This window comes from Manis javanica, chromosome 17 (genome assembly GCF_040802235.1).
Source record: "Manis javanica isolate MJ-LG chromosome 17, MJ_LKY, whole genome shotgun sequence".
NCBI lineage: Eukaryota > Metazoa > Chordata > Mammalia > Pholidota > Manidae > Manis > Manis javanica.
The window spans coordinates 1892457-1919155 of record NC_133172.1 but is presented as its reverse complement, the minus strand read 5'-3'; the positions used below and the strand labels follow the sequence as shown (position 1 = coordinate 1919155).

The following is a 26699-nucleotide window of genomic DNA, read 5'->3' as shown; positions in this document are numbered from 1 at the left end:
CGTTCAAACGTAGGCGCGCGTCTCGGACACTACAATGCTTCCGGCGTCAACCACCGAGGACACGCCCCGCCCCGTCCCCGCCCCTCGCGTCGGGCTCCGCCAACCCCGCCCATCCTGGAGATGCGGCGCCTGCGCACTCGGAATCCGGGAGTCGATCCCCGAAGGCTTTCGGGTGAGCGCAGTGGCTTCCGGGCGGAGGCCGGTGGGTTGTTCCGCGTGGCCCGGAACCGAAGCCCGAGGGTCCCTGGCTTGTGAGCGGCCCCAGCCCGGGCGCTGCCGCGCCGTCGTCTCCGAGCCGACTACATTTCCCAGAAGCCGGCGCGGCGCGCCTCCGGCGGCCGGCAGGGCGGAGTTCCGAGGCTGCCGCTCGGGCGGTGCCAGCCTCAGGGCGGGACCAGGGTCCGAGGTGGGTGTGCGCGGGCTCCGCGGGCGTGAGGCGCCGGCAGCCGGCAGACCGGCGTGTGTGTGTAAGAGACAGCAGAGCATCTGGGGTGGGTAAGAGGGACCAGTGAGCGTGTGGGACTGGCGTGGGTGTGTCGGCACAGAGAGAGCACGGTGTTTGTGCATCCGCGTGGGAAATCGTGTCTCGGATGGAGACCGTTGCGAACGTGTCGGGCGGAGTGGGGTGTGAGAGCCCTTCACGTTTGTGCGCGGGGGAGAGGACACCTCCTGGGGGCCTGTGTGCGGCCAGTGTGGGTGGGAGGCGCCGAACCACGGATCGTCCCCGGAAGGCCTGCAGTGGCAGCGTCTCTGAGGCTGTGGGGTGTGCAGGTGGGTGACGAGGGCCCGTGGGCCGTGCGTGTCTGAGGGAGTGAGGCTCAGGGCATGTGGTGTTTGCGCCTCACCGTGTGTGTTTGTCCCCGTGGCCTCGGCGGCCGTGGTGTGTGTGGCTGCCTGTGACGTGCCTGCCTTTGGGTGCTTGCGTCCTGTGTGATCAGGAGGTGTGTGAGACCTTGTGTCAGTGTTTGTGTGTCGCCTGTGTGCTTGTAACTGGCCCCGTGTAACTGGTGTGGACGTGTTGTCGAGATAAGAATCCTGGAGTAGAATTTCCTGCTCCCAGTCCAAGAGCTTCTGTAAGAAGCAAGTGCTGGGGTGACTGGAGATGTGACTGGAGCCAGAGGTACCCTTACGGGCGACAGGACAGAGGGGAACCCGAGGGCTGTGGACAGAGGTGAGAGGGAAGGCGGCACGGCTGAATCCACTACCCCGGGTGCAAGGACGGCGAGCCCCTGGGGCTTTGGGTGGAGCTGGGGGGGTAACCCTGGCCGCTGGTGGCATTTAGGAGTCAGAATTCCAAACTAGACCGTCACAGCATGAAGCAGAGACATAAGAAGGGGCAGTTTACCCTATAAAGTGGACAAAATAACTGTTTCACAGGACTATGTTTAAAATTAAGTGAGAGAGTATAATCTGCCGAGTATGTAGGATATCGCAAGATTTGTATTCAGAGTAAGACCCCAGAATAGATAGGAAGGTAAGTTTTAATTTAAGAGAAGTGGACTTTACCTGTTCTACCCGTCAACAGCCATAAATTGCCCATAATCTCCCAGTTCTGTGGGCAGTGGAACCCCAGAAAGCTGGGAGGAAGAAGGAAAGAGAATCTTTTGGCTGGTGATTCTGGGGGTACAGAGAAGGCCCCTTCTCACTCTCCTTTCTCTCCCTCCAGCCGCACCCTCCCGGGACACTGCCATTCTGCGAGGGCGCAGCCAGGAGAGGATGTGAAAATGACTGTGCGACTGGTGAAAGCCACACCGGGGGTTAGTGATGGCCTTCCTTCCCCATGAACGGCGGTCCTACTGTTCAGGACCTAGTAACGCTTCTGTTCTTTTGAAAGTTCCCTGGTTAACGTGTTGTGCAAGGGCCTGGTTCCCAGTTCCCCCGGAGGGTGCTGTCCTTAACAGTGATGATGAGGCCCTGAGCCCCCTCTTCCCCCTCCATTAGTTCAGTGTTGACACTTGTGAAAATATATATGGAATAGAGGTGTCTTGGTGACAGTGCGTCGGGTTCCAAGATACATGTGCACCTGGTGGCCGTCTCCTGCTCTGACAGTGCACCGGAAATCATCCTCTGCGCCCAGATCTCTAATGATAAACTTCACTTTGTAAAGGTTTTTCTTTATGTGTGAATTCTCAGCCTTATTTGTTCACCTAAAAAATCGTATCCTACTTAATGTTTGCGAATTTAAAAAATTAGGTGATATATGCACTTATATAATGATACGCACATTATATAAAAATTCAAGACACAAAACCTCCCTCATGCCTCTCAGTTCTTCTTGTGAGAGGCAGTAACTACTCTCAGCTTCTCATATTTCATTCAGGGCTAGTCTTTCTTCTCAGGGCTAGAAACTTTCTTCTTTTCATAGCCAGTGTTATTTGTGTCCTGTTTAAGAAATCATTGTCTACCCCTAGGACATGAAGATATTTTCTTATTTTTCTTCTAAAAGATTTGTTTTTCCCTTCACGGTTCAGTTTTCTAAGTTTAGTCTTCATTTTTATGGTTTTTCTATGAGGATAAAGCTCAAAATTACATTAATTTTTACATTAAATTTAACTTATAAATAAGGCAAGAGTTCTTTTTTTTTAAACCAGTTGACTCAGTAGCACTTACTGAATTCTTTTGCATTCATTTGGAATGCCACCTGTATCTTACACTAAGTTCCTGTATATATTTGGCTCCATTGCTGGACTACATTTAGTTTTACTTTATTTACTACTATATCTGTTTTTAATCTTATAATTTAAAAATATATCATTTGCCTAAGAAACCCTGAATGTAAAGGGAACCCTTAATTTTCTCAATAAGTTCTCCAGCCCCAATTTTTTTCTAAATGGAAAACATACTTTCATTATATAGATGAGAATCAAATGTCTACTTATTAATACTTAATCCATTTAATTATGGAATTTTATATTGAAAATCACATATTAAATTAATTTTAAAACTCTCTTCAACAACTGGTTTTGGCAAAACCGGACAGCTGCATACAAGAGAATGAAACTGGATTATTGTCTAACCCCACACACAAAAGTAAACTCAAAGTGGATCAAAGACTTGAATGTAAGTCATGAAACCATAAAACTCTTAGAAGACAACATAGGCAAAAATCTCTTGAATATAAACATGAGCAACTTTTTTCCTGAATGCATCTCCTCAGGCAAGGGAAACAAAATCAAGAATGAACAAATGGGACTACATCATGCTAAAAAGCTTCTGTACAGCAAAGGACACCATCAGCAGAACAAAAAGGCATCTTACAGTATGGGAGAATATATTTGTAAATGACATATCCAACAAGGGGTTAACATCCAAAATATATAAAGAACTCAGACGTCTCAACACCCAAAAAGCAAATAACCCTATTAAAAAATGGACAGAGGATATGAACAGACACTTCTCCAAAGAAGAAATTCAGATGGCCAACAGGCACATGAAAAGATGCTCTGCATCGCTAATTATCAGGGAAATGCAAATTAAAACCATAATGAGATATCACCTCACACCAGTTAGATGGCCAACATAGAAAAGACTAGGAACAACAAATGCTGGCAAGGATGCGGAGAAAAGGGAACCCTCCTTCCTGCACTGCTGGTGGGAATGTAAACTAGTTCAACCATTGTGGAAAGCAGTATGGAGGTTCCTCAAAAAGCTAAAAATAGAAATACCATTTGATCCAGGAATTCCACTCCTAGGAGTTTACCCTAAGAATGCAGGAGCCCAGTTTGAAAAAGACATATGCACCCCTATGTTTATTGCAGCACTATTTACAATAGCCAGAAATAGAAGCAACCTAAGTGTCCATCAGTAGATGAATGGATAAAGAAGATGTGGTACATATACACCATGGAATATTACTCAGCCATAAGAAGAGGGCAAATCCTACCGTTTACAACCACATGGGTGGAGCTAGAGGGTATTATGCTCAGTGAAATAAGCCAGGCGGAGAGAGACAAGTACCAAATGATTTCACTCATCTGTGGAGCATAAGAACAAAGCAAAAACTGAAAGCACAAAACAGCAGCAGACTCACAGAACCCAAGAATGCACTAACAGTTACCAAAGGGAAAGGGACTGGGGAGGATGGGTGGGAAGGGCATTACCATTAGCACACATAATATAGGGGTGGGGCACGGGGAAGGCGGTATAGCACAGAGAAGAGAAGTAGTGACTCTATAGCCTCTTACTACACTGATGGGCACTGACTGTAATAACGTATGTGGTGGGGACTTGAAAATGGGGAGAATCTAGTAACCACAATGTCGGTCATGTAATTGTATATTGATGATTCCAAAAAAAAAAAGTTTCCCCCTTCCTCTGACGCTGTCAGAGTCCATGAGATATTAAAAAGGAGTTACATGAATTTCAGGCATCTCTTTCTCAGCATTAGAAGCACTTTATGAATCACCTAATGTAATTTTCCAGATACAGAACTTAGAGAGTTTGTGTGTGTTGTGACTGAAATTGTATCTGAAGTCACAGGAACCGATTAGCATGCTATGGGGACTTTTCCCCTCTCATTTGTCCTGTGGGAGTAAGTTGGAGATCTCCACAGTGTTACCTTATTTAACTACATATTCCTGCATATGTTTGGAATGGAACACTTTTCCTTGATTATTTTCGTTTTAGTTACTGTCTACTAACCTGCCACTGTGGATGATAACAACTGCAACACTCCAGATATACACTGTGATATAATGAGTTATAAGAAATATATTCATTCAGCAAATACTTTTTCAGGGCCTTGTACGTGCCAGGTGTTATTTTAGATTCTGGGGACGCAGCAAGGAACAAAACAAAGGCTCTGCCCTTGTGGAGAGCCCTTCTAGAGGGAGAAAATAGTCATAAGTAAATAAGTTAATGTACGTCAAATAGTGAAAAGTAGTCTTTGGTTATATGACTTCATTTCTCTTGGGTAGATGATACAATAAGTCATAAGAAATACATATTTCCCAGGTATATTTGGTCTTCATCCACAGTTCTTGACAGGTTCTTAAAGGTGAAGTGGGTATCTTGTCATGTTAATGAGAGACTGGGAGCCCACCCAAGGGCAGGGGCTGGAGGTTGAATCAGTGAATGGCCAGTGATTTAGTCAATTATCAGTATGCACTGAAACCCTCGATTTTGTGAGGGCTCTTGCTCTCTCAGATCCTGCTTCTCTATCAGAGAGCATCTAGGCATGGTTAACCAGAACACCCCCACATGCCACCGAGCCAGGCCTCAAGCTCCACGGACACTAGCCCCTTTATTTGGGACCTTGCCCGATGTATCTCTTCATCTGGATGTTAACTTGTATCCTTTATGGTATACTTTATTAAATTAGTAAACAGTAGGTGTTTTCCTGAGTTCTGTGAGCCGCTCTAGGAAATTAATCAAACCTAACGGGGAGGTCGTGGGAATGGGAACTTCCAATCTGTAGCCTGTAGGTCAGAAGCCCAGGGAACTGCCTGGGTCTTGCAACCGGTGTCCGGAGTCGGGAGTGGAGGGCAGTCTTGTAGGACAGAGCCCTTCAACTGGGAATCTGGTGCTGTCTCAGAGCAGATAGCATCAGAACTGGGTTGAATTCTTAGACACCCTGGTGGTCGAGAATTGCTTAGTGTTGTATGTATAGGAAGACCCACCTCCCCCCACACACGGAATTGAATCCAAGAACCCGAAAAGGGTTAAGTACATCATCGTGGTAGATTAACACACAAGTGGCATTGTGAGAGCCTATGCTGAATGCATATTTAACTTTCTAAGAAACTGCCAGACTTGTTTTCAAAGTGGCTGTGCCATTTTACATTCTAGCCAGCGGTGTTTGAGGGTCCCCTCTTTATACATGCTCTCTGCCATTTTTACCTGTTTTTCTGGTCTAATTTTATTATTTGTATGTTACCATAGATTGTGTTTCAGTTTTCGTGTAGATAGGGTTTTTAATTCATCTTTCCATAGTTTTTAATTGAGCTGACTCCTAAACAGAATATAGCCTGAAAATCTTTAGGTTTAAAAAAATGTTAAGGCCTTTCTTAGCCAAGTATAATATCAACTCCTGTATGTATTTTTACAAATATTTACAAAAGAAGTAGTCATAAGGTTGATTATAAATTAAATGAAACTCGCTAATGTTACTCAATTCTGCTATGACCTTACTAGTTTTTGTCTTCTAGCGATGTCTAATTCTGAATGGTGTGTTAAACAGTCTTATGGATTTGTTTGCTTTGTATATTTATGTTTTTTCATAGATGCAGATTGATGATATATCTTTTTTATCACATGCTTTTTAAAGTCATTAGCTTGTATACTTTTTAGATTGGGTTTTGATTTCCTTCATGGGAGTATTTTTAAGATTTTTATCATTTTTTTAATGGAAAATTTCTAATATATGCAAAAGTATGAACACTAGATTAATGAAATTTCTCTGCCTACCTCTTCCCACATACACAACAGCGTTAATAACTGTCGATCAGAACAAACGTGGCTAATGTTTGTTCTCAATTCTGTATCTTCCCAGCACTAAATACATTTACCCATGAGGGAAAGAACTGCATTAATATCAGTTAGTTTTGGGGTTCTCCCTAGGTAAATTTTGGGTTACTTTCTTAGCTGGCTGAGATTGCATATTGTTGTTAACACTGCAGATTTAACATTCAGACCCACCTCAGCCCCCTTCCAGGGCTCTGTGGTACACCAGAAAGCGGAAAACTGCATCATGCAGACTCTTTTGCAAATAGGGTTCTGTATGTGGCTTATCTTACCCCAAGCAGAGACTGCCAGTGCAGCCACAACAGGAAGCAGGGGCTGCGTGCACGGAAATAGGCTTTCCTAGCCTGCATCTTGGCAGAGGGATTTGGTTTTTCTGGAGCCACTCTGGTCTAGGTTCCTACTGGCTAAATCCCTAGCACGTTAGGTGGTCAGGTATGGATGACAATGGAGAATGGGATTTTTAAAGATACTGTCTTGGTATAATTGGGCTTTTCTCCCAGTTGTGTATGTCTTGGTTATGTACCATCCAAACTGGGTTCTTTAGTCCTTCTGGAAATCCCATTAGTTACCTTATACCTTGCAGTAAATGTTTTCTTCTTAAACTAGCAAAAAGAAAGAAAAAAATTACAAGCTTTTCAAATGTTATAAATTAAAATTTTCTTTATTGAATATAAAGTGACCAGTAAAAAATAACCACAGACATACATATATATAAGGTATCCATTAAAATATTGGGAAGTCTGATAGCACACGTACCAAATAACCATGGGTATCAGAATCACAAGCAATCAAATTAATTTTTCAATGGCCACAGCAAAACACCTAAGTCTTTGCCAGTGACCAAATTATACCAAATGTTGGAAAGAATGTGACTGCCTTTTGCTTGCAGTGGTAATTTCATGTCATTTAGTTTTATAAGAACATGTAAAATGATGGGTCTCAACCAAAAAGTTAGTCTCACCTGACCAGAAGGTACAGACCAGAATTCAGGAAACCAGTAGTTCACTAGTTCACAGTGAATCTTAAAAACCTTTTAATACCTTTATGTGAAAAATATAGTAAATATTTTCTCAAAGATGTATACATCCCTTAAAGTCCCATACTTGGAGAATCTTCTGTCATGCCTTTGTTCTAAACTTAAGTGTTTACTGTTTAAGAGCAATGAAGATGTTCTGTGTCCAGCTTTGTCTTTATATAGTAAGTTCAAAATGTCTTTGGTAATTTTGCAAATCAGGCACTGAGCCTTATAGAGATTTTTATTTTCAATGGAAATAAACTTGAAGGTGAAAAATGCCTAAAATACTTAAATTTCCATATAACTTGCTGGTGATTATAACTGGACATTACTTTTTCCCAATACATTTACATCTTTAGGAAACTAAAAACTATAATTATTTTGATATTGTCTAATTATATATTGGTTTGTTGTACCCAAATTCAGTACCCAAATTGGATGTGTTGTGGTTTATGCTGGAGGATTTCTGTATCGCTACCCAGCTTGCTGTGCTGTGGCATGGCAGGCTAGTTCTTGTGGCATAGCTTAAGAAAATAACATTCTAAATATGTTCATTTTTTATGGTGTAAGAAAAAAAGATTAGCCATATCAATTGAATCCCTCTTGCCCCCTGAAACACTAGGATTCCATAGAGTACCACTGGCAAAATGTCAACTTAAATACTCCTTTTTGTTGTTTTTGAAAGGTCAGTCACAAGTGCATGTCTTTCCCTGAAGCTCTCAGTTACGGCTCTGTGGTCACCTGTCCGCATCGCCCCGTGCTGAGAAATGGATTAGCACCAATGTATACAGTGCAAGTTATTGCTTAATAAGTACTATTTTAGATTGGAACTTAATATTATAATATGTTTAAGGTTTTTTTCTCTAAGGGCTATTTTTTACATAAAGTGGGGCAGCTTAACACTTCAACTTGGAGTCATGAGTGGACATGAGCACTGGTTGACCAGGAGTATATTTATGTCATTTCAGGACTTGGTGACATTTAAAGATGTAGCAGTAGACTTTTCCCACGAGGAGTGGGAGAGGCTGAACCCTGCTCAGAGAAGTTTGTACAGGAGTATGATGTTGGAGAACTATCAGAACCTGGCGTCACTGGGTGAGGATCTTTTCCCTTCTGCATGATTCAGACTTACTTTAAAGACTTTACATTTTTGTATATTATTAAAACTTTTTTTCCCTACCGTGTGTAGGTCAGATGGCACCTGAAGAAAAAAGAGTATATTCAGGGATTGATGGAAATTTCAGATGTAGAGTCAGTGAATTTGATGTGAATCAGATGATCCGTAAATGTGCCCTTTAGTTGGTTGGGAGCATGGACATGCTGTGGCTCTGGCCAGCCTGCTGCGCCGCCTTCTTGCCTCCGTCCTGTGGTATTGTCACCAGGTGGCAGCAGGTCCACTGAGAACATGGCTGGATTATTATAAATTCAGCATATTGCTTTTAAAATCTGTATATTTTTACTAACTTGCAGTAAGTGAACCAGTGAGCCACCAACCATGAAAATACGGCTCCAGTTGTTCTTAGCAATGCAGCTGTGGCCCCGCAGCCCTGGGGCCGCCTTGCCGGCTAGATTAGCTTTCTGTTCCCTAAAGGCCCCTGTTATGTTGCTTTTAGTTTACTGAGCTTCTTGAAACTACATGTATGTCTTTCACCAAATTTGAGACATTTTTCACCATTATTTCTTCAAATAATTTTTTCTGCTCTCTTCTCTTCTCCTGGGATTTCAGTTACAAGAATGTTAGAACCTTTGATATTTGTGTAGCTGTGGCTGTGTGCTGCTTAAAATCTTTTTTCTCTGTCGGGTTAAATAATTTCTCCTGATTTATCCTGAAGTTTACTAACTCTTCCCTTGTCCTCTTCAGTGTTGTGTTAAGCCTATGTGGCGAGTTTTTAAATCTCAGATACCCTATTTTGCAAATCTAGCTTTCCACTTGGTACTTGTTTGTAATTTCTAATTCTGTGCTGAGGAATTACAAGCACATTTTCCTTTACATTCTTCAGTAGAGATATAAAAGCTATTTTAAAATCCTGGTCTACTAATTCCAACATCTGTGCTATCACAGGTTGGAACTCCATTAACAGCATTTTTTTTTAACTCACTTTTTCCTCTTTCTAATTATACTCACTTTTTCCTCTTTCTAATTAATAAGAAATCCTAATGCATTGATTTTTTTTTCTGTATCATTAATCTACAATTACATGAGCGACATTTTGGTTACCAGACTCCCCCCATCACCAAGTCCCCACCACAAACCCCATGTAGAATCACAACTTATCTTCTCTGTGTTGTACAGCCCACCTGTGCACCCCCCCAACTATATTATGTCAGCTAATCGTAATGCCCCTTTTCCCCCTTCTCCCTCCCTTCCCACCCATCCTCCCCAGTCCCTTTCCCTTTGGTAACTGTTAGTCCTTTCTCAGGTTCTGTGATTCTGCTGCTGTTTTGTTCCTTCAGTTTTGCTTTGTTCTTATACTCAACATATGAGTGAAATCATTTGGTACTTGTCTTTCTCCGCCTGGCTTATTTCACTGAGCATAATACCCTCTAGCTCCATCCATGTTGTTGTAAATGGTAGGATCTGTTTTTTTCTTATGGCTGAATAATATTCCATTGTGTATATGTACCACATCTTCTTTATCCATTCATCTACTGATGGACACTTAGGTTGCTTCCATTTCTTGGCTATTGTAAATAGTGCTGCGATAAACATAGGGGTACATCTGTCTTTTTCTAACTGGGCTGCTGCATTCTTAGGGTAAATTCCTAGAAGTGAAAATCTTGGATCAAATGGTATTTCTATTTTTAGTTTTTTGAGGAACCTCCATACTGCTTTCCACTGTGGTTGAACTAATTTACATTCCCACCAGCAGCGTAGGAGGGTTCCCCTTTCTCCACAACCTCGCCAACATTTGTTGTTTGTCTTTTGGATGTTGTCCATCTTAACTGGTGTGAGGTGATATCTCACTGTGGTTTTAATTTGCATTTCTCTGATGACAAGCGATGTGGAGCATCTTTTCATGTGTCTGTTGGCCATCTGAATTTCTTCTTTGGAGAACTGTCTGTTCAGATCCTCTGCCCATTTTTTCAATGGATTATTTGCTTTTTGTTTGTTGAGGTGCATGAGCTCTTTATATATTTTGGATGTCAGCCCTTTATCGGATCTGTCATTTATGAATATATTCTCCCACACTGTAGGATGTCTTTTTGTTCTATTGATGGTGTCCTTTGCTGTACAGAAGCTTTTTAGCTTGATATAGTCCCACTTGTTCATTTTTGCTTTTGTTTCCCTTGCCCGGGGAGATATACTCATGAAGAAGTTGCTCATGTTTGTGTCCAAGAGATTTTTGCCTATGTTTTTTTCTAAGAGTTTTATGGTTTCATGACTTACATTCAGGTCTTTGATCCATTTTTAGTTTACTTTTGTGTATGGGGTTAGACAGTGATCCAGTTTCATTCTCTTGCATGTAGCTGTCCGGTTTTGCCAGCACCATCTGTTGAAGAGGCTTTCATTTCCCCCATTGTATGTTCATGGCTCCTTTTTCATATATTAATTTACCATATATGTTTGGGTTAATATCTGGACTCTCTATTCTGTTCCACTGGTCTGTGGGTCTTTTCTTGTGCCACTACCAAGTTATCTTGATTACTGTGGCTTTGCAGGAGAGCTTGAAGTTGAGAAGCGAGATACCCCCTGCTTTATTCTTCCTTCTCAGGATTGCTTTGGCTATTCGGGGTCTTTTGTGGTTCCACATAAATTTTAGAAGTATTTGTTCCAGTTGGTTTAAGAATGCTGTTGGTATTTTGATAGGGATTGACTAATGCATTAAAGTTTTTTTATTAGGGTATGATTAATATACACTCTTATGAAGGTTTCACATGAAAAAACAATGTGGTTACTACATTACCCATGTTATCAAGTCCCCACTCATACCCCAGTGCAGTCACTGTCCATCAGTGCAACAGATCCACTGTGTCCCTTCTCTGTGCTACACTGCTCTCCCCGTGATCCCCCACACCATGTGTACTAAACATAGTACCTCTCAATCCCCTTCCCCCTCCCTCCCCATCCACCCTCCCACACCCCTCCCCTTTGGTAACCATTAGTTCATTCTTGGATAATGCATTAATTTTTTATTTTATCCTGGATACTGTCAATACTGCATTGTAGAGATCTGCTAATCCTGGTCTACTAATTCCAAAATCTGTGTTATCATAGGTTGCTTCTCCATTAACAAAAATAATTTTTAACTCACTTTTTCCTTTATCTTCTTAATGAGAATAAATTCCAATCCATTAATTTTTTATTTTATTCCAGATACTGTGAATAATGTATTATAGAGACTCTGGATTCTATCGTATTCCTCAGAAGAGTATTGACTTTTTTTTTTAAAGCAGGCAGTGAACTTGACTCAAATCCCACACTACCTGTAGGGGCCCTTTACTATACCTCACCTGCTGCTGTATGAGGATCTTCTGAAAATGCTGGGCCGAATTTCTGCCTCCTGCCCCTTAGAAAATTGACTTTTATAGAGTTGATATTTGGCAATCCCACTAGACTATGCTAGAAGCGTTATGTAGTCTGTCTTAAAATGTCCTTCACCCCTTGATCTAATCATTCATATAATGCCATTGGATTAAAACTAAGGAATTAATTGGCTTATAGTTCTGAAATACCTAAAACATGGCCACTTTTCATCTTTTTTTGTATGTAGGACTCTGCGTCTCTAAGCCATATGTCATCTCTTTATTGGAACAAGGGGAAGAACCCTGGGAGATGAAGGATAAGACGACAAGAAACGCGCGCCCAGGTGAGTGTGGGAGAGCCGCGGCTCAGCCGCTCCCAGAGGCGGGGCTTCCTCCTTTCTTGTGCGTCTTACAGACTGTTCGCCAGCCCGGGGAGAAAACTGAAACTTCATTAGCAATGACGACCCAAATATCTTCTCTTCTGCTTGGCTCTCTTCTCCCAAGTAACTCATTTTGCACAATCTTTATCCAGTTCCTTCCCATCCTCTCTATTTTTGCCATGTGGACGTATATAAGCTTCTGTGTTTCTTTAATCTAAAATCAGTTGCTGCTTGTGAATCATAGCATACCCTGCTGCTTTAAATCTTTCTTTGCTTTCCTGTTGCAGATAGGAAAATCCAAACCCTACCAGCCATGTGTAACCAGCTCCTTCCTAATTCTCCAGTCTTATCCACTATCACTTTTTAGCTTTTTCACTATACTTTAGTTTGGAGTTTTCTAAACTATGCAAGATAGCCACATATTCTTCAAGTATGCTACAGGGATGTCAAAATACTGAGTCTCAAAGTCTCGGGGGACCAGCTGGGGCCAGAGGCAGCTGAGTTCCAAGGTGGGTTCTGCTTGGATCACAGGCATTGTCATTCTTTTCCCTCCATGTGTCTGTCTGACAATAGAGTTGAGAAGCAGTGTTGGCCCATTGTTTTGAACGCACCAAGCTCTTTACTGACTAAGGCTGTTGCATTTCTTGTTTCTCTGCCTACAATGCCCCTCTCTGCACTCCCTGTCCATGCTTGGCTATCAGGCCAGAGCTCAAAAATCATCTCATCAGAGGCCTTCCCTGGTTATGTTATATAATGAACATTCTCCTACTCTGACCCAATTACTGCCTACCGAGCCATTTTTTCTTTTTATAACACTAAGGAAGGGCTGCAGTGGACTGGTTTATGGTTTACATGCTTATTTTCTGCCTCCCTTGCAGAACTGAAAGTTCACAAAGACAAAGAAATGCTGGGATCATACAGGATCATTATGCCTTTATGAACTTTCCCTTTCACTTCTGTAGCAGTATTTGATCTTTATATCTTGGGATGCTTTGGATCCTAGACTACCAGGGTCCTCCAAATGCCCAAATACTGGAAGGGAAGTAAGTCCAGCTTACACACACTTTATACTTTGCTTATGTAGGAAGCTATCTCCTGCCTTAAATAGGGAAACAGAAAGAGGAACTTTCCTGATAAGTGGTAATAGCCCCATGAAAAACAGGCACAGGAGGGAGAGGGGATGAAGAAGGTATAAATCTGGTGGGACATGGAGTCACTGTATAGTCTTCAGTATTATTATTACTATTATTTTTATTAAGGTATCATTGATATACAATCTGAGGCTCAGATTTCACATGAGCAACATTGTGGTTACTTCATTCCCCCTATTATCAAGTCCCCACCATATACCCATTACAGTCACTGTCCATCAGCATAGTGAGCTTCTCTGTGCTATACTGCCTTCCCCATGCTCCCCCTATATTATGGGTGCTAATCATAATGCCCCTTAATCCTTTTATCCCTCCCTTCCCACCCACCCTCGTTAGTCCCTTTCCCTTTGGTAACTGTTAGTCCATTCTTGGGTTCTGTGATTCTGCTGCTGTTTTGTTCCTTCAGTTTTCCTTTGTTGTTATACTCCATAGATGAGTGAAATCATTTGGTACTTGTCTTTCTCCACCTGGCTTATTTCACTGAGCATAATACCCTCTAGCTCCATCCATGTTGCTGCAAATGGTAGGATTTGTTTTCTTCTTATGGCTGAATAATATCCCATTGTGTATATGTACCCCATCTTCTTTATCCATTCATCTACTGATGGGCACTTAGGTTGCTTCCATTTCTTGGCTATTGTAAATAGTGCTGCGATAAACATAAGGGTGCGTATGTCTTTTTGAATCTGAGAAGTTGTTTTCTTTGGGTAAATTCCTAGGAGTGGAATTCCTGGGTCAAATGATATTTCTATTTTTAGTTTTTTGAGGAACCTCCATACTGCTTTCCACTGTGGTTGAACTAATTTACATTCCCACCAGCAGTGTAGGAAGGAGGGTTCCCCTTTCTCCACATCCTCGCCAGCATTTGTAGTTTGTCTTTTGGAAGTTGGCCATCCTAACTGGTGTGAGGTATATCTCATTGTGGTTTTAATTTACATTTCTCTGATGATTAGCAATGTGGAGTATCTTTTCATGAGCCTGTTGGCCATCTGAATTTCTTCTTTGCAGAAGTGTCTGTTGCTCATGTTTATATTCAAGAGAGTTTTGCCTATGTTTTCTTCTAAGAGTTTTATGGTTTCATGACTTACATTCAGGTCTTTGATCCATTTCAAGTTTACTTTTGTGTATGGAGTTAGACAGTAATCCAATTTATTCTCTTACATGTAGCTGTTCAGTTTCCCCAACACCAGCTGCTGAAGAGGCTGTCATTTCCCCATTGTATGTCCCTCTTTGTCTCTCATTACTTTCTTTGTTTTGAAGTCTATTTTATCTGATACAAGTATTGCAACTCCTGCTTTTTTTCCCTATTGTTTGCATGAAATGTCTTTTTCTATCCCTTCACTTTAGGCTGTGTATGTCTTTGGGTTTGAAGTGAGTCTCTTGTAGGCAGCATGTAGATGGGTCTTGCTTTTTTATCCATTCAATAACTCTGTGTCTTTTGATTGGTGCATTCAGTCCATTCACATTCAGGGTGATTATTGATAGATATGTACTTACTGCCATTGCAGGCTTTGGATTCATGGTTACCAAAGGTTCAAGGGCAGCTTCTTTACTGTCTAGCAGTCTACCTTAACACTCATTACACTGTTATAAGCACAATCTGAAGATTCTTTTTTCTTTCTTTCCCCTTTCTCCTTCATTTTCTTCGTCCTCCTCTCTTTGTGTTAGGTGTCATATTCCATACTCTTTGTGTATCCCTTGGCTGACTTTGTGGGTAGCTGATTTAATTGAGCATTTGGTTAATATTTAATTGGTCTCGTTCCTTTGCTGTGATTTTATTTTCTCTGGTGACAGCTATTTAGCCTTAGGTGCACTTCCATATAGAGCAGTTCCTTTAAAATACCCTGTAGAGATGGTTTGTGGGAGGTAAATTCCCTCAACTTTTGCTTATCTGGGAATTGTTTAATCTCTCCTTCAAATTTAAATAATCTTTCTAGGTAGAGTATTCTTGGTCCGAGGCCCTTCTGCTTCATTGCATTGAATATATCATGCCACTCCCTTCTGGCCTGTAAGGTTTCTGCTGAGAAGTCTGATGGTAGCCTGATGGGTTTTCCTTTGTAGGTGATCTTTTTCCTCTCTCTGGCTGCTTTTAATGCTCTTTCCTTGTCCTTGATCTTTGCCATTTTAATTATTATATGTCTTGGTGTTGTCCTCTTTGGGTCCCTTGTGTTGGGAGATCTGTGGACTTTTATGGCCTGAGAGACTATTTCCTTCCCCAGATTAGGGAAGTTTTCAGTAATTATTTCTTCAAAGACACTTTCTATCCCTTTTTTTCTCTTTTATTTTGGTACCTCTATAATGTGAATATTGTTCCCTTTGGATTGGTCACACAGTTTTCTTAATATTCATTCATTCCTAGAGATCCTTTTTTCTCTCTGCCTCAGCTTCTCTGTATTTCTATTCTCTAATTTCTGTTCCACTTACTGTCTCCTCTACCTCATCTGATCATCTTTTAAATCCCTTCATTGTTTGTTTCATTTCAATTATCTCCCTCTTGAATTCATCCCTTAGGTCTTGAATATTTTGCTGTAGTTCCGTGAGCATGCTTATGACTTTTATTTTGAATTCTTTTTCAGGAAGATTGGTGATTTCAGTCTCACCAAGCCCTCTTTCTGGTGTTTGAGGTATTTTGGATTGAACAAGTTTCTTCTGCCTTTTCATAGTCCTGGAGTGATAGGAGTGATCACAGGCATCAGCTGAAAGGACAAAGTCCCTTCCTGCTTGCCTGTCGCAGTGCTTGTCTTTGCTGTCTGTGTTGGTTAACTGCGCACAGACAGCAGCCGCTGGGTTAATCTCTAAACTGCTGTGGGTGGGGTGGCCCTTGGGATGGCCTTGGGCAATGGCAGAGGTCACAGGCGAGCGGCCCAGGAGTCTGCCATGAGGACAAAGCCCTTTTATGCTTCCCTGTCACAGTGCCTGTCTCCGCTGTCTCTGCCAGTTAGCCACGTGCAGGAAGCAGTCTCAGCAGGGGTCGCAGATGAGCAGCGGGGGTTCTGCCACGAGGACAGAGCCTTTTTGTGATTCCCAGTCACTGTGCCTGTCTCCAGTGTCTGGGCCAGTAAGCCATGGACAGGTAGAAGCCTCTACACTAAACTGTGTAGTTGCTGTAGGCAGGGCTGCCTTCCGGCTGGTCTGCAGCAATGGCAAGACAGCAGGTTTGTGCGCAGGTGCCGGTGGGGACTAAGGAGCAGCAGGCTGCTTATCACAGTGGAGGACCTTGGGGCTGCGTTGTCGACCATGGGGATGGATCGCCTGAAGCTCCTGAAAGTTTCCAACCTGCTGGGCTGAGTGTGCAGGGCCGATTTTGTCCACCTGTTCCTTCTCCTAAACCCTTGCCCCTTTAGCAGTCTTCTGACTGTTGAAAAGTTTTTCAAAGCGCCTGCTTTTCTTTTGTCCCAGGACACGAGGTTGTGGGAACCTGTCTGCAGTCTTAGTCTCTATTTTTGGTTTTCAGCCCCTCTAATCTCCAGAGCAGGATGCAGTGCGGGTCTGTGCTCCGGGGTAGATCTCCAGGGCTGGGTATTTGGCAGTCCTGGGCTTCCGCTCCCTCCCCGCGCTGAGTCCCTTCCTCCTGCCAGTGAGCTGGGGTGGGGGGAGTGCTCGGGTCCCAGCAGGTCGCACCTTTTTTACGTCACCCTTTTCCATGAGATGTTGACTTATCCCAGATGGAGACTGGCTGGTGCCGTCTTACTTCTGGTCACTTTTCTAGGAATAGTTGTATTTGCTGTATTTTCAAAATACATGTGGTTTTGAGAGATTTCTGCCGCACTTCTCATGCCACTGTCTTGGGGGGGAGCAGTCTTCAGTATTATTAAGTGAGTAAGACGACTCAGTGTCTTTTGAGAAAAGCCAACATGATGGCTTTCATGGGAGACTGGAGTTGAGTACTTGTGTGTGACAAGGAAGTCAGTTTGAGGGAGAAACAGGTGACGCATTCAGCTGTTTCTCTGTCTAGTATTGCTCCCCACAGTCTGTTTGTGTAAGAAAGACAGTGATTGGTTTATTGAGTCTCTAGGGCCATAGTGCTAGAATTACTGAAGCCTGGGTATTGCTGTTATGGGGAATGACCTGGGGTAGGAAGCTTGCTAACTTAACTGCACTAGTAGATTTGATCTCTCCAATCTCTTTAATTTTTATACCAACTTTACTTTTTACTACATAGACTCACACTTCATACTTCATATTCTTTTTGAATTACTTTCTTTGCTGGCCTTGCCTTCCTTATCACTTTCTGGTCTTCTCAAGAACAGTTCTGCCTTTTATTTAGTGTGGCTAATGCTTGACACATAGGAAACTCTTTAGGAAGAATTGGATCAGTTGATGACGACTTGCTACAGATGAGATAGGACAGGAAGACACTTTCCCCTGTGCCCGTTCCTGGTGTCACCTTTTCCCTAAAGTTTTCTCTAGTATCACCTCTTCAATACAGATTTCTTCATTATGTATTTATTGGGAACTTCTTAGTATGCCTGAGTTTCTGTGATACATGTTAAGTGACTTAATAGCAGTGTTTGAGGCACATTTATTCCTTCCCAAAACCTATGTTTAGCCCTCAAGGCAAGAAAGGTACTTATGTGGCAGTATATAAGAACATTATTAATAATTATAATACCAACCTGCCTCTCATTATGAAACTAGTTTCTTCAAGAAGAGATACATGGTAAAACCCCATTGAGATGTGGCCAGAGAAGTGACATTTTTTTCTAGGATAGTGAAAATAAGAAAGTGAATGGAAAAATACTTTACTATGCAGCCTGAAGTTCAGGGATCTTTGAGAAATGGAGAGCTCATTGTATTGAAACACATGGAGTTGCTTCATAGGAACACTCATTTCTAATTATGACAAGATAACTCTAGGATTTTACATAAACCCCAAGGGAAGTCACAAAGCATGGGTATTGGTGGTTGGGTTGCCTGAAATCTGTAGAGCTTTTTGAACAGCAGTAGTTATGTGATGATATTGTATTCAAACAAAGTCAACGTAGCTTCCTATGCAAGTCAGCTATAAGAAAGAATAGAGGAAGGCAATTTATAGTCTGTTACATGAATACTGGCATAAAATGTGATTACTATTGCAGACTATTTCTCCAGTACCTCAATCACCTTTTCCCTGTTCCTCTGAGAGCTCTCATTCTCTGGGGGTCTTCTTGCACTTTTTTCCATTCATGTGCCCATTCATAATAGATTTTGTGAGATTCATTACTTTGAATCACCTTTTCCATGTTAAATGTTTCTTTTGTTATAGCCCATGATAAAGGAAACGTTTGCTTTTTTGATATTTTTCAGATTGGGAATCTAGATTTGAGACACAAGGATTATCTCTGGAGCAGTTTTTATATAATGATTTGTTAATGAAGAGAATTACAAGGTATGGACTTGAGTGTTCTACTTTCAGAGAAAACTGGAAATGTGAAGATCTTTTTGAGAAGCAGCTGGTAAATCAGCAGACATTTATCAAGCAAGACATAGTCCTTCCTAAAGAAACTCTAACTGAGGAAGTAGACCACAAGCATAACAAAGTTGGAAAATTTATCCGTCTGGACAATGTCCAAGAAAATACTTATAACCACAAGTCACATAAGAAAAGCTTTTCCAAAAATTCCATGGTAATAAAACACAAGAAAGTCTACACAGTAAAGAAACTTTTTAAATGTAATGAGTGTGAGAAAACTTTCACCCAGAGCTCATCCCTTACTGTTCACCAGAGAATTCATACTGGAGAAAAGCCATATGAATGTAAAGAATGTGGGAAGGCCTTCAACCAGAGTCAACACCTTAATCAACATCACAGAATACATACTGGAGAGAAGCTCTTTGAATGTAAAGAATGCAGGAAAGCATTCAGCCAAAATGTACACCTTATTCAACATCAAAGAATTCATACTGGAGAAAAACCCTATAAATGTAAGGAATGTAGAAAAGCCTTCAGCCAACCTGCACACCTTGCTCAGCATCAGAGAATTCATACTGGGGAGAAGCCCTATGAATGTAAGGAATGTGGAAAAGCCTTCAGTGATGGCTCATCCTTTGCCCGACATCAGAGATGTCACACTGGCAAAAGACCCCATGAATGTATTGAATGTGGGAAAGCCTTCAAGGAGAACACATCCCTTATTCGTCACTGGAGGTATTACCACACTGGAGAGAAACCTTTTGATTGCATTGATTGTGGGAAAGCCTTCAGTGATCACATAGGACTCATTCAGCATAGGAGAATTCATACTGGAGAGAAACCCTACAAATGCAATGTGTGTGGAAAAACTTACAGCTATGGTTCTTCCCTTTCTGTCCATCAGAGAATTCACACAGGAGAGAAACCTTATGAATGTGCTGTTTGTAGAAAAGCTTTTAGCCATCGTGCTTCACTCACCCAACACCAAAGAGTGCATTCTGGAGAGAAGCCTTATGAGTGCAAGGAATGTGGGAAAGCCTTTCGACAGAGTATCCACCTTGCTAGTCATTTGAGAATTCATAGTGGTGAAAAACCCTATGAATGTAAGGAATGTGGAAAAGCTTTTAGCATCAGTTCCCAGCGGGCTACTCATCAGAGAGTTCATACTGGAGAGAAGCCCTATGAATGTAAGGAATGTGGTAAAACTTTCAGCCAGAGGACACACCTTGTCCAACATCACAAAATTCACATTGGAGAGAAACCTTACGAGTGTAATGAATGTGGGAAAGCCTTCAGCCAGACTACCTACCTTATTCAACATCAGAGAGTTCATACTGGAGAGAAACCCTATAAATGTACTGACTGTGGAAAGGCTTTCAGTGATAGCTCATCCCGAGCTCGGCATCGGAGGCTTCACACTGGTCAAAGGCCCTATGAATGTATGGAGTGTGAGAAGGCATTCAGAACAAAGTCCTCACTTATTTGTCATCAAAGATGTCATACTGGAGAGAAGCCTTTTGCATGTAGCGCGTGTGGCAAAGCCTTCAGCCATCGTCAGTCCCTCACTGTTCACCAGAGAATTCATTCTGGAGAAAAACCATATGAATGTAGGGAATGTAGGAAAACCTTCAGTCAGGTTGGACATCTTAATCTACATAGAAGAATTCATACTGGAGAGAGCTCTTACGAATGTAAGGAACGTGGGAAAGTCTTCAGATAAAATACACACTTTGCTCATCATCAGAAGATTCATGGTATAGAATCTCAGGCAGCCAGCTCCTCCTCAAGCACCCCTTGCTCACCAAGCCCTGTGGAGATACCTGCTAAATACTTTTGGAATTCGTCCACTTCTTTCAGTCCTCAATTGTTCTGGTCCAAAACGAAATCATTTCACCTGGACTATTCCAATCACCTAAAAACTGGTCTCGCATTCACTTTTGTCACCTTTCAAGTTCATTCTTCACACTACTGCCATGGTGGTCTTTTCCAAATGTACATGTAATTAAATTACTCTCTGAAAATGCTTGTTATGAAATTTTAAACTCCTTGATGCATATAAAGTGCTTGGCATAGTGCCTGACTCATACTAAGTGGTAAATATTAGGTCAGTATCTTTCCAAATGTGCTTAAAAATTACTTTCAAACACTGAAGTCTGGAAAGCAGTATATCAGTACTAGATCATAACAGTTTTGGAACTGCAGCTATCTTAGGGCAGTGCAGTATACTTAAAGCTTGATATCATAGTAGTATATAGTGGCTTCCTCATGAGACCGTTTTCCTTTACTGGTGAGGAAATTCACTGTGACTTGATACATAGAATGTTTTAGGAAGTACCTAGAATGAGACTGGAAAAAAAGTAGTAGAATTTACCAGGAAGAATGTAAAAATACAGTCAAGACAAAAATTTTAAATTCCTAATAGTCAAAGTTGAAGAAACATAGAACTTGAGTAGTCTAGCCCTACTTTAAGGGCTCAAAGAATGCTTCCGAACTCTCAAGGAACCACTAATTAAGCTGTTCTAGGGTTTAGAAAAAAAATATTTAAAATGGAACATTTTGAAGTAGTTGTAATACTTTCAGGAGGTCAGTTTAGATGTATTATCAAATCCAGGAAAAGAAATTATAGATGAATTTACTCATAGTTTTAGAAATAGAAATGAAAGTATTAACCTCTATTGAAGGAGAGCAGAGGTCCTTAATAATTGGAGATCCATACATGTTTCTGTGTGGAAGTTTCAATATAAAGATGTCTGTACTTTCACTCAATTCCAGTCACAGTCCCTGTAGGATGTTTTTACATTGACAGTTCTGAAAATCAGTAGAATGGTAAATAGGCAAGCATCACAGGAAAGTATTTAAGAAGACAGAATACCCATGAATTTAGTTTACTGCAAAAGTAATATTTTTGATGTATCAGTGGGAGAAATGAATTATTTAAATAGTATTTGACAATTAGTTATCCAACTGAACATCAGGCCCACATTACATTCCTTAAAAGTTCATTCAGTGGATTAAAGAAATAGAAAACACATTAAGATCCTAGAAGAGAACGTAGAATATTTCTCTTCGTTTTAACTCAGGGAGGCTCTGGTAAGCAGAACACCGAGTCTAAAAGCCATGAAAAGAGCAACAGGACCGCAGAAAAGACTTAAATATTTTCCTTGGTATAAACACTGCAAAGTTAAAAGACACATGATAGGCTGAGAGATATTGTAAACATACTACAAAAAAGCCCTATAAAAAGTGCTGCTGCCAAGCAGCAGGGATAAGATGTACAGTCCGAAAGCGCACTGACAAGCAACTCTGAGGTGGAATGAAAACAAAGTTCCTGACTGCTCCAATAATAGGTAAGTGGGAGATTTTAGAAGTCCACTACCAACAAAGCACAAATTGGATCCAGCGCTGTTGCAGATTTGAGAAACCGTACGTTTATACGCTGGGAAGGTAAATTGGTGGAAAGCCATTTCAGGAGGCAATGTGGTATATGACCTGTTAACATTGAAAATGTATCACTCTTTGCCACAGTTCTGCATCTAGGAATCTATCCTTTCCAAAAGCAAAAGTGCAGAAATGTAGATACATAAGCACATTTATTAAGGAATTACTAAAAAGTGGAAACAGCTTAAATGTCCAGCACTAGTAAATTGGTTACTTAAATTATGGGAAATCAGTTCAGTAGGTTACTGTGCACTGTAAAGGAGGAGGTAGATCTCTATAGGCACAAAGACGTCTTGTAGTTCATTAGGAATGTAATTCTCATAACTAATATGATTGCATAGTTATAAATACATGATGTTTAAAAATTAAAAAGAATAAATATCAGATGACACTGTTTTTGTCCACAACACGAATAGGAACGATGAACACACAAATACACAGAAAGTCTGTCCCTGAGCTGCTCTGATGTCATTCCGTGAAGTTTAGTTTGTGCTGCCAGTTGTACATGGTTCACTTTAATCCCATGTGATACTGTCTCCTTGGGACACAGGAGGGAGTTAAGTATCCTTTGGCCACAACTTTAAGATGTCTTAGTGTCCACTGCTCTGCTTGCTTGAGCTGACCTATTTCATATTCCTTCCGGTTTGTATCTCAGTATCTTGTTTTCACTTTAAAATTAAATTATTTTTCTGTCAACCAAACAAACCTAACCAATACAGAAATTGGTAGCATTGAGTGGGTTTCAGGCAAAAGATCCTCAGATAATGTGGATCATTAAAGTTTGGTTATTGGGTGAAATGGAACTAAGGATTGTAAGGCTCCTAGCTGTAATTTGTGCCACAAAAGTAGTATGCCTTGATAGGGACAGTAAAACAGCTAATCAACCGTGGTCTACATCGCTATTGCCTTAGAACTGAAGGGGTCAAGAACAGGCACTCTAAAGTATATGTATGGTCCTGTTCATAATGGATACTGTAAAGCAAGAGAAAGAATGAATGCTTAAATTGTTTGCTTTAAAGCATGGACTACCACACAACACATGGCCGTGATCTCTAAAACATCAAAGAAATGAGTCAGTGCCAGTGAAATTCACAATTTTGGCAGGTTTCTTAAGTAAAATATTTGCTGTTAATTAGGAGTGGTTGGTGACTTAGTTATTAGAATGAGGATTTATGGGAGAGTTTGGAGATTTTAAACTCTTAGCCCCTCAGAAAGCATACCAAATAATTCTTTGCCTGAGAGAGCTGTGGAGGAAGGTTAGCCAATTTCCTTTTTACCCCACTAATACCATATAGCTTCACTGATTCAAAGGAAGAAAAAAATATGATTCTTAAATTTTGCAGAGGTTATATGAGAGATTAGGGATGGGGTGATAGACTCCCATAAGTATTTATCAACATCTATACCAGAATGTAGAAAATGGCTGCTGAAGTGAGTGACCTCAGAAGTTGGAACAAAGTTTTGAATTGGGCTAAATTTGTAGGTGTACACCTCAGGGATTACATACCTGATGTGCTAATTTGTGCAGTTTACTGCTTTTCTCGTAATTTTCTGGGTAATGGTACCAACTGAATCGGAAGCTGAACGCCACCTGGCCATTTTAAGCTTCACCTGCCACTCGGAGAGCAAATTGAAAAGTTACTGTGCAGCTGTTACTGGCAAGAAGATGGTTGGGGCATGTCCTTGTAGTAGCTGCCATGTCCGGGTCTGCTCTCCCATGTTCATAATTGTTGGTCGCTCTTTCTCCGTTTGAGCTACGCTTGCCTAGAGGTTTTTGTGCACGGAGGAGGTCTTCCCATCAGGAACAGAGAGTGTGTGCAGTGTGGGTCAAACGACTGCTGTCCTTTAATACTTCCATGCCGCCGGATGAGTAGGAAGGATCAAAGCCAGGGCGGTTGGTCCTGACAGGCGAGGATACGCGGGCCCTGGGAGTATGGTTGGGCCGCTTCCTTTAACTGTGATGTTCAACGGGAAACGGTAAATGGAAACGCAAGATATGCCATACTTCCCAGGCCACCGATGGTTTGGGTCAGGGTATCCCAGGCGCAGGCAAAGGCCAAGCCCGGGAAAAGGGTGTGTACATCGAGTGGGCGAGAGGTACAAACTCCAAGGCCGGTCCAGAAAACAGAGGGGTTCTATTCTCTACCCAGGCTTCCCTTTGCGCTGGTTCAAAACGCCCCCCAACAGCCTGTGCCATTTTATTAATTCAAGGACAGTCTTGGGTCTATTACCACAACGAGCGTTTACAACTTTATTCTTAGGGCATTTGCAGCAGGATGCTCGGTGCGCCGTCCGGTGAGTTTCCAAGTTTGTGAAGCACAATGCCCTCGCTTTAGGTGCAGAATTGACGAGCCCATACGGCCGCGCAGCCACCAGCCAAGATGCGGAAGGCCCAGGAACAGCCCGGGGTCCTCGTCGTCAGGGGGCCCCGGACCCCGCCACGGCGGCCCGGGGCGCCTGGCCCGGCAGCGCGGACGCGCCTCCGTGCGTGACGAGCGTGCAGCCGCGGCCCGTGACGGCGCGGAGGATCCTCAGGCAACGGCTCGGGGGCGAAGAGCGCCACAGGATGAACGCCCCCGCGTCTCGGTGATGCTACGGGGAGGGGGGGTGCGCGGCACGTGGTTGAAAGGCCAGGTGGGGACCCGCCACTCGGGTACCACTACTTGCCCACCGGCCCCACCCCACCCCCGCCTGCGCGCTCTCCTCCCGGCGCGGATTCCCAGAAGCCCCTGGGGCGCGGCTCTGTCCCGGGACGGCCTGTATTTCCGCTCAGGTCTGGCCCCTCTGTCGACAGCTGCCCGGGCGGCTAAGACCCGGAAGGACCGGGAGCGGCTGGACTGGGGCCCGCCGGCGCGTGTGGACTCGGGGCGGAGCCGAAAGGCGCGCCTAGGCCCCCGGCCAAGACTGCGGGTCCCAGAGGGCGTTGCGGCGGGCGGGCACGCCCACTTCCGGCCAGCCGGCCGCCCGGTTCCTGCGTGCTGGGCGGGGGCGGCCGCCGGGGCGGGGCGGGGCCGCCGGCGCCGGGCCTGCCGGGGGTCCGCGCGCCGCGGTGACATGCGGGGGGCGGCGAGTGCGAGCGGGAGCGCGGGGGCCTGCGGGCAGGGGTCCACGCCGCGGCGAGGCGCCCCCCGCACAAAGCCCGGGACGAGCCGGGACCGGACAGCGGGGACCCCGGCCCCTTTCGCCCGCCCTGCCCGGGGAAGGCCGCGCGCCAGGAACGGCCTCCCATCCAAGGGCCAGCGAGCATCGGTGACCGCGGGGCCTGCGAACAGAGGTGAGGGTGACAGGTGGCCGGGCAGGGGCGGGGAGACGGGGACGAATCCATCCCCTCGGGTGCGGGGGAAGGTGGGGTCTTGGGGTTGGGGGCCTCCCGGGGCCCGGGTGCTAGTGAATGGCGTCCACGGACCCCGAGGGTTGTGGATCCGGGGACTCCACAGAGGTCGCGAAGCCCAGCCTGAGTCAGAGCATCAGTCAGCGGTTCAGGGTAGGACCTGACCCTCCTGGGGTCACCCACGCAGGGAGATCCCTGTTTCCAAGCCCCCAGAGAGCGGGAACCCCCTCCCGTCCCGCTGCAACCCATGTCCCAGCTGCGCCTTTAAAAAGTGATCCCACCCTGCTCGCTCCAGCCTCTGATTCTGCACCTGCTGAAGCCCTTTCTGGTTTCTGGCTGTAGTCGAAGACTCGGCAGGAAGGGCTCGTTTCCAGGCTAGTGATTCAGGAGCTGGTGTAGACCCGGCCTGCAGCCACTCCACTCTCCTCCCCCAGCTCTGCCTTGCAGGGACGCCGCCCTTCGCCAGGAGCGGAGGTACAAGCTGGAGACTGCGGGGACGGGAGTGGGACCGAAAGCCGTGTCCCAGGTGAGCTGACATTTTCTCTCTTCCCTGAAATGCCTTCTTGCTTTCCAAGACTTAATGTTTATTCCCTTTTCAACGTTTTCAGTGTTAAGAGACCCGTCCTGGGAGCTGGTTCCCATGTCTCACATTCTGGTGGGCGGCGGGCCTGTGGGGATCGCTAGCCCTGGGTGCTTCACCCTCATCCCGCTCAGAGGTGATCCTCGGTGGGACCTCGGTTCGCCCCCTCCCTGTGCCCCTTTTCTCAGAGGGACTCTGACAGAGGTGAAGGGTGCCCCTCGGGGCAAACACCACACCCCACATGGTGCATGTGCCTAGTTGGTTTGATACCCGCTTTGCGCCAGCGCCTGGAGGAACAGATGGTTTCCGGCAGCCGGGTCCCTGCTCCCGGGAGCTCGCAGCTCCTTGGTGGAAAGTCATGGAAGCAAGCAAGGTTCTAGAGTTCAGGCGCCTGGACCCCGCGCTGTGGGTGGAATTGGCTTATAGCCTCTGTGGGGAAGGGGAGGGAGGCCGCAAGGAGGTGTTTTTGAGCCTTGTTTTGAAGGC

At 43.7% G+C, this 26699-nt stretch overlaps 2 protein-coding genes across 15 annotated transcripts in view; both read left to right on the top strand.

Moving 5' to 3' along the window:
* ZNF582 (zinc finger protein 582) overlaps nucleotides 1–26699 on the top strand; it is a 136508-nt gene that overhangs the window by 58041 nt on the left and 51768 nt on the right. The window lies entirely within an intron of this gene.
* The window catches only part of LOC108385249 (zinc finger protein 28 homolog), a 43648-nt gene continuing 17220 nt past the window's right edge, over nucleotides 272–26699 (top strand). For 12 of the 14 annotated variants that reach the window (XM_037026047.2, XM_073226681.1, XM_073226679.1 and 9 more), the window contains exons 1-2: nucleotides 24089–25576; nucleotides 26068–26159. In XM_037026047.2, coding sequence (XP_036881942.2) covers nucleotides 24892–25576; nucleotides 26068–26159 — 777 coding nt within the window. In that variant the 5' untranslated portion in view covers nucleotides 24089–24891. Of the gene's footprint in view, nucleotides 407–1666; nucleotides 1758–8445; nucleotides 8573–8666; nucleotides 8760–12189; nucleotides 12286–18758; nucleotides 25577–26067; nucleotides 26160–26699 lie in introns of those variants that run through there. The other 2 variants (XM_037026059.2, XM_037026045.2) reach the window with 2 other exon arrangements.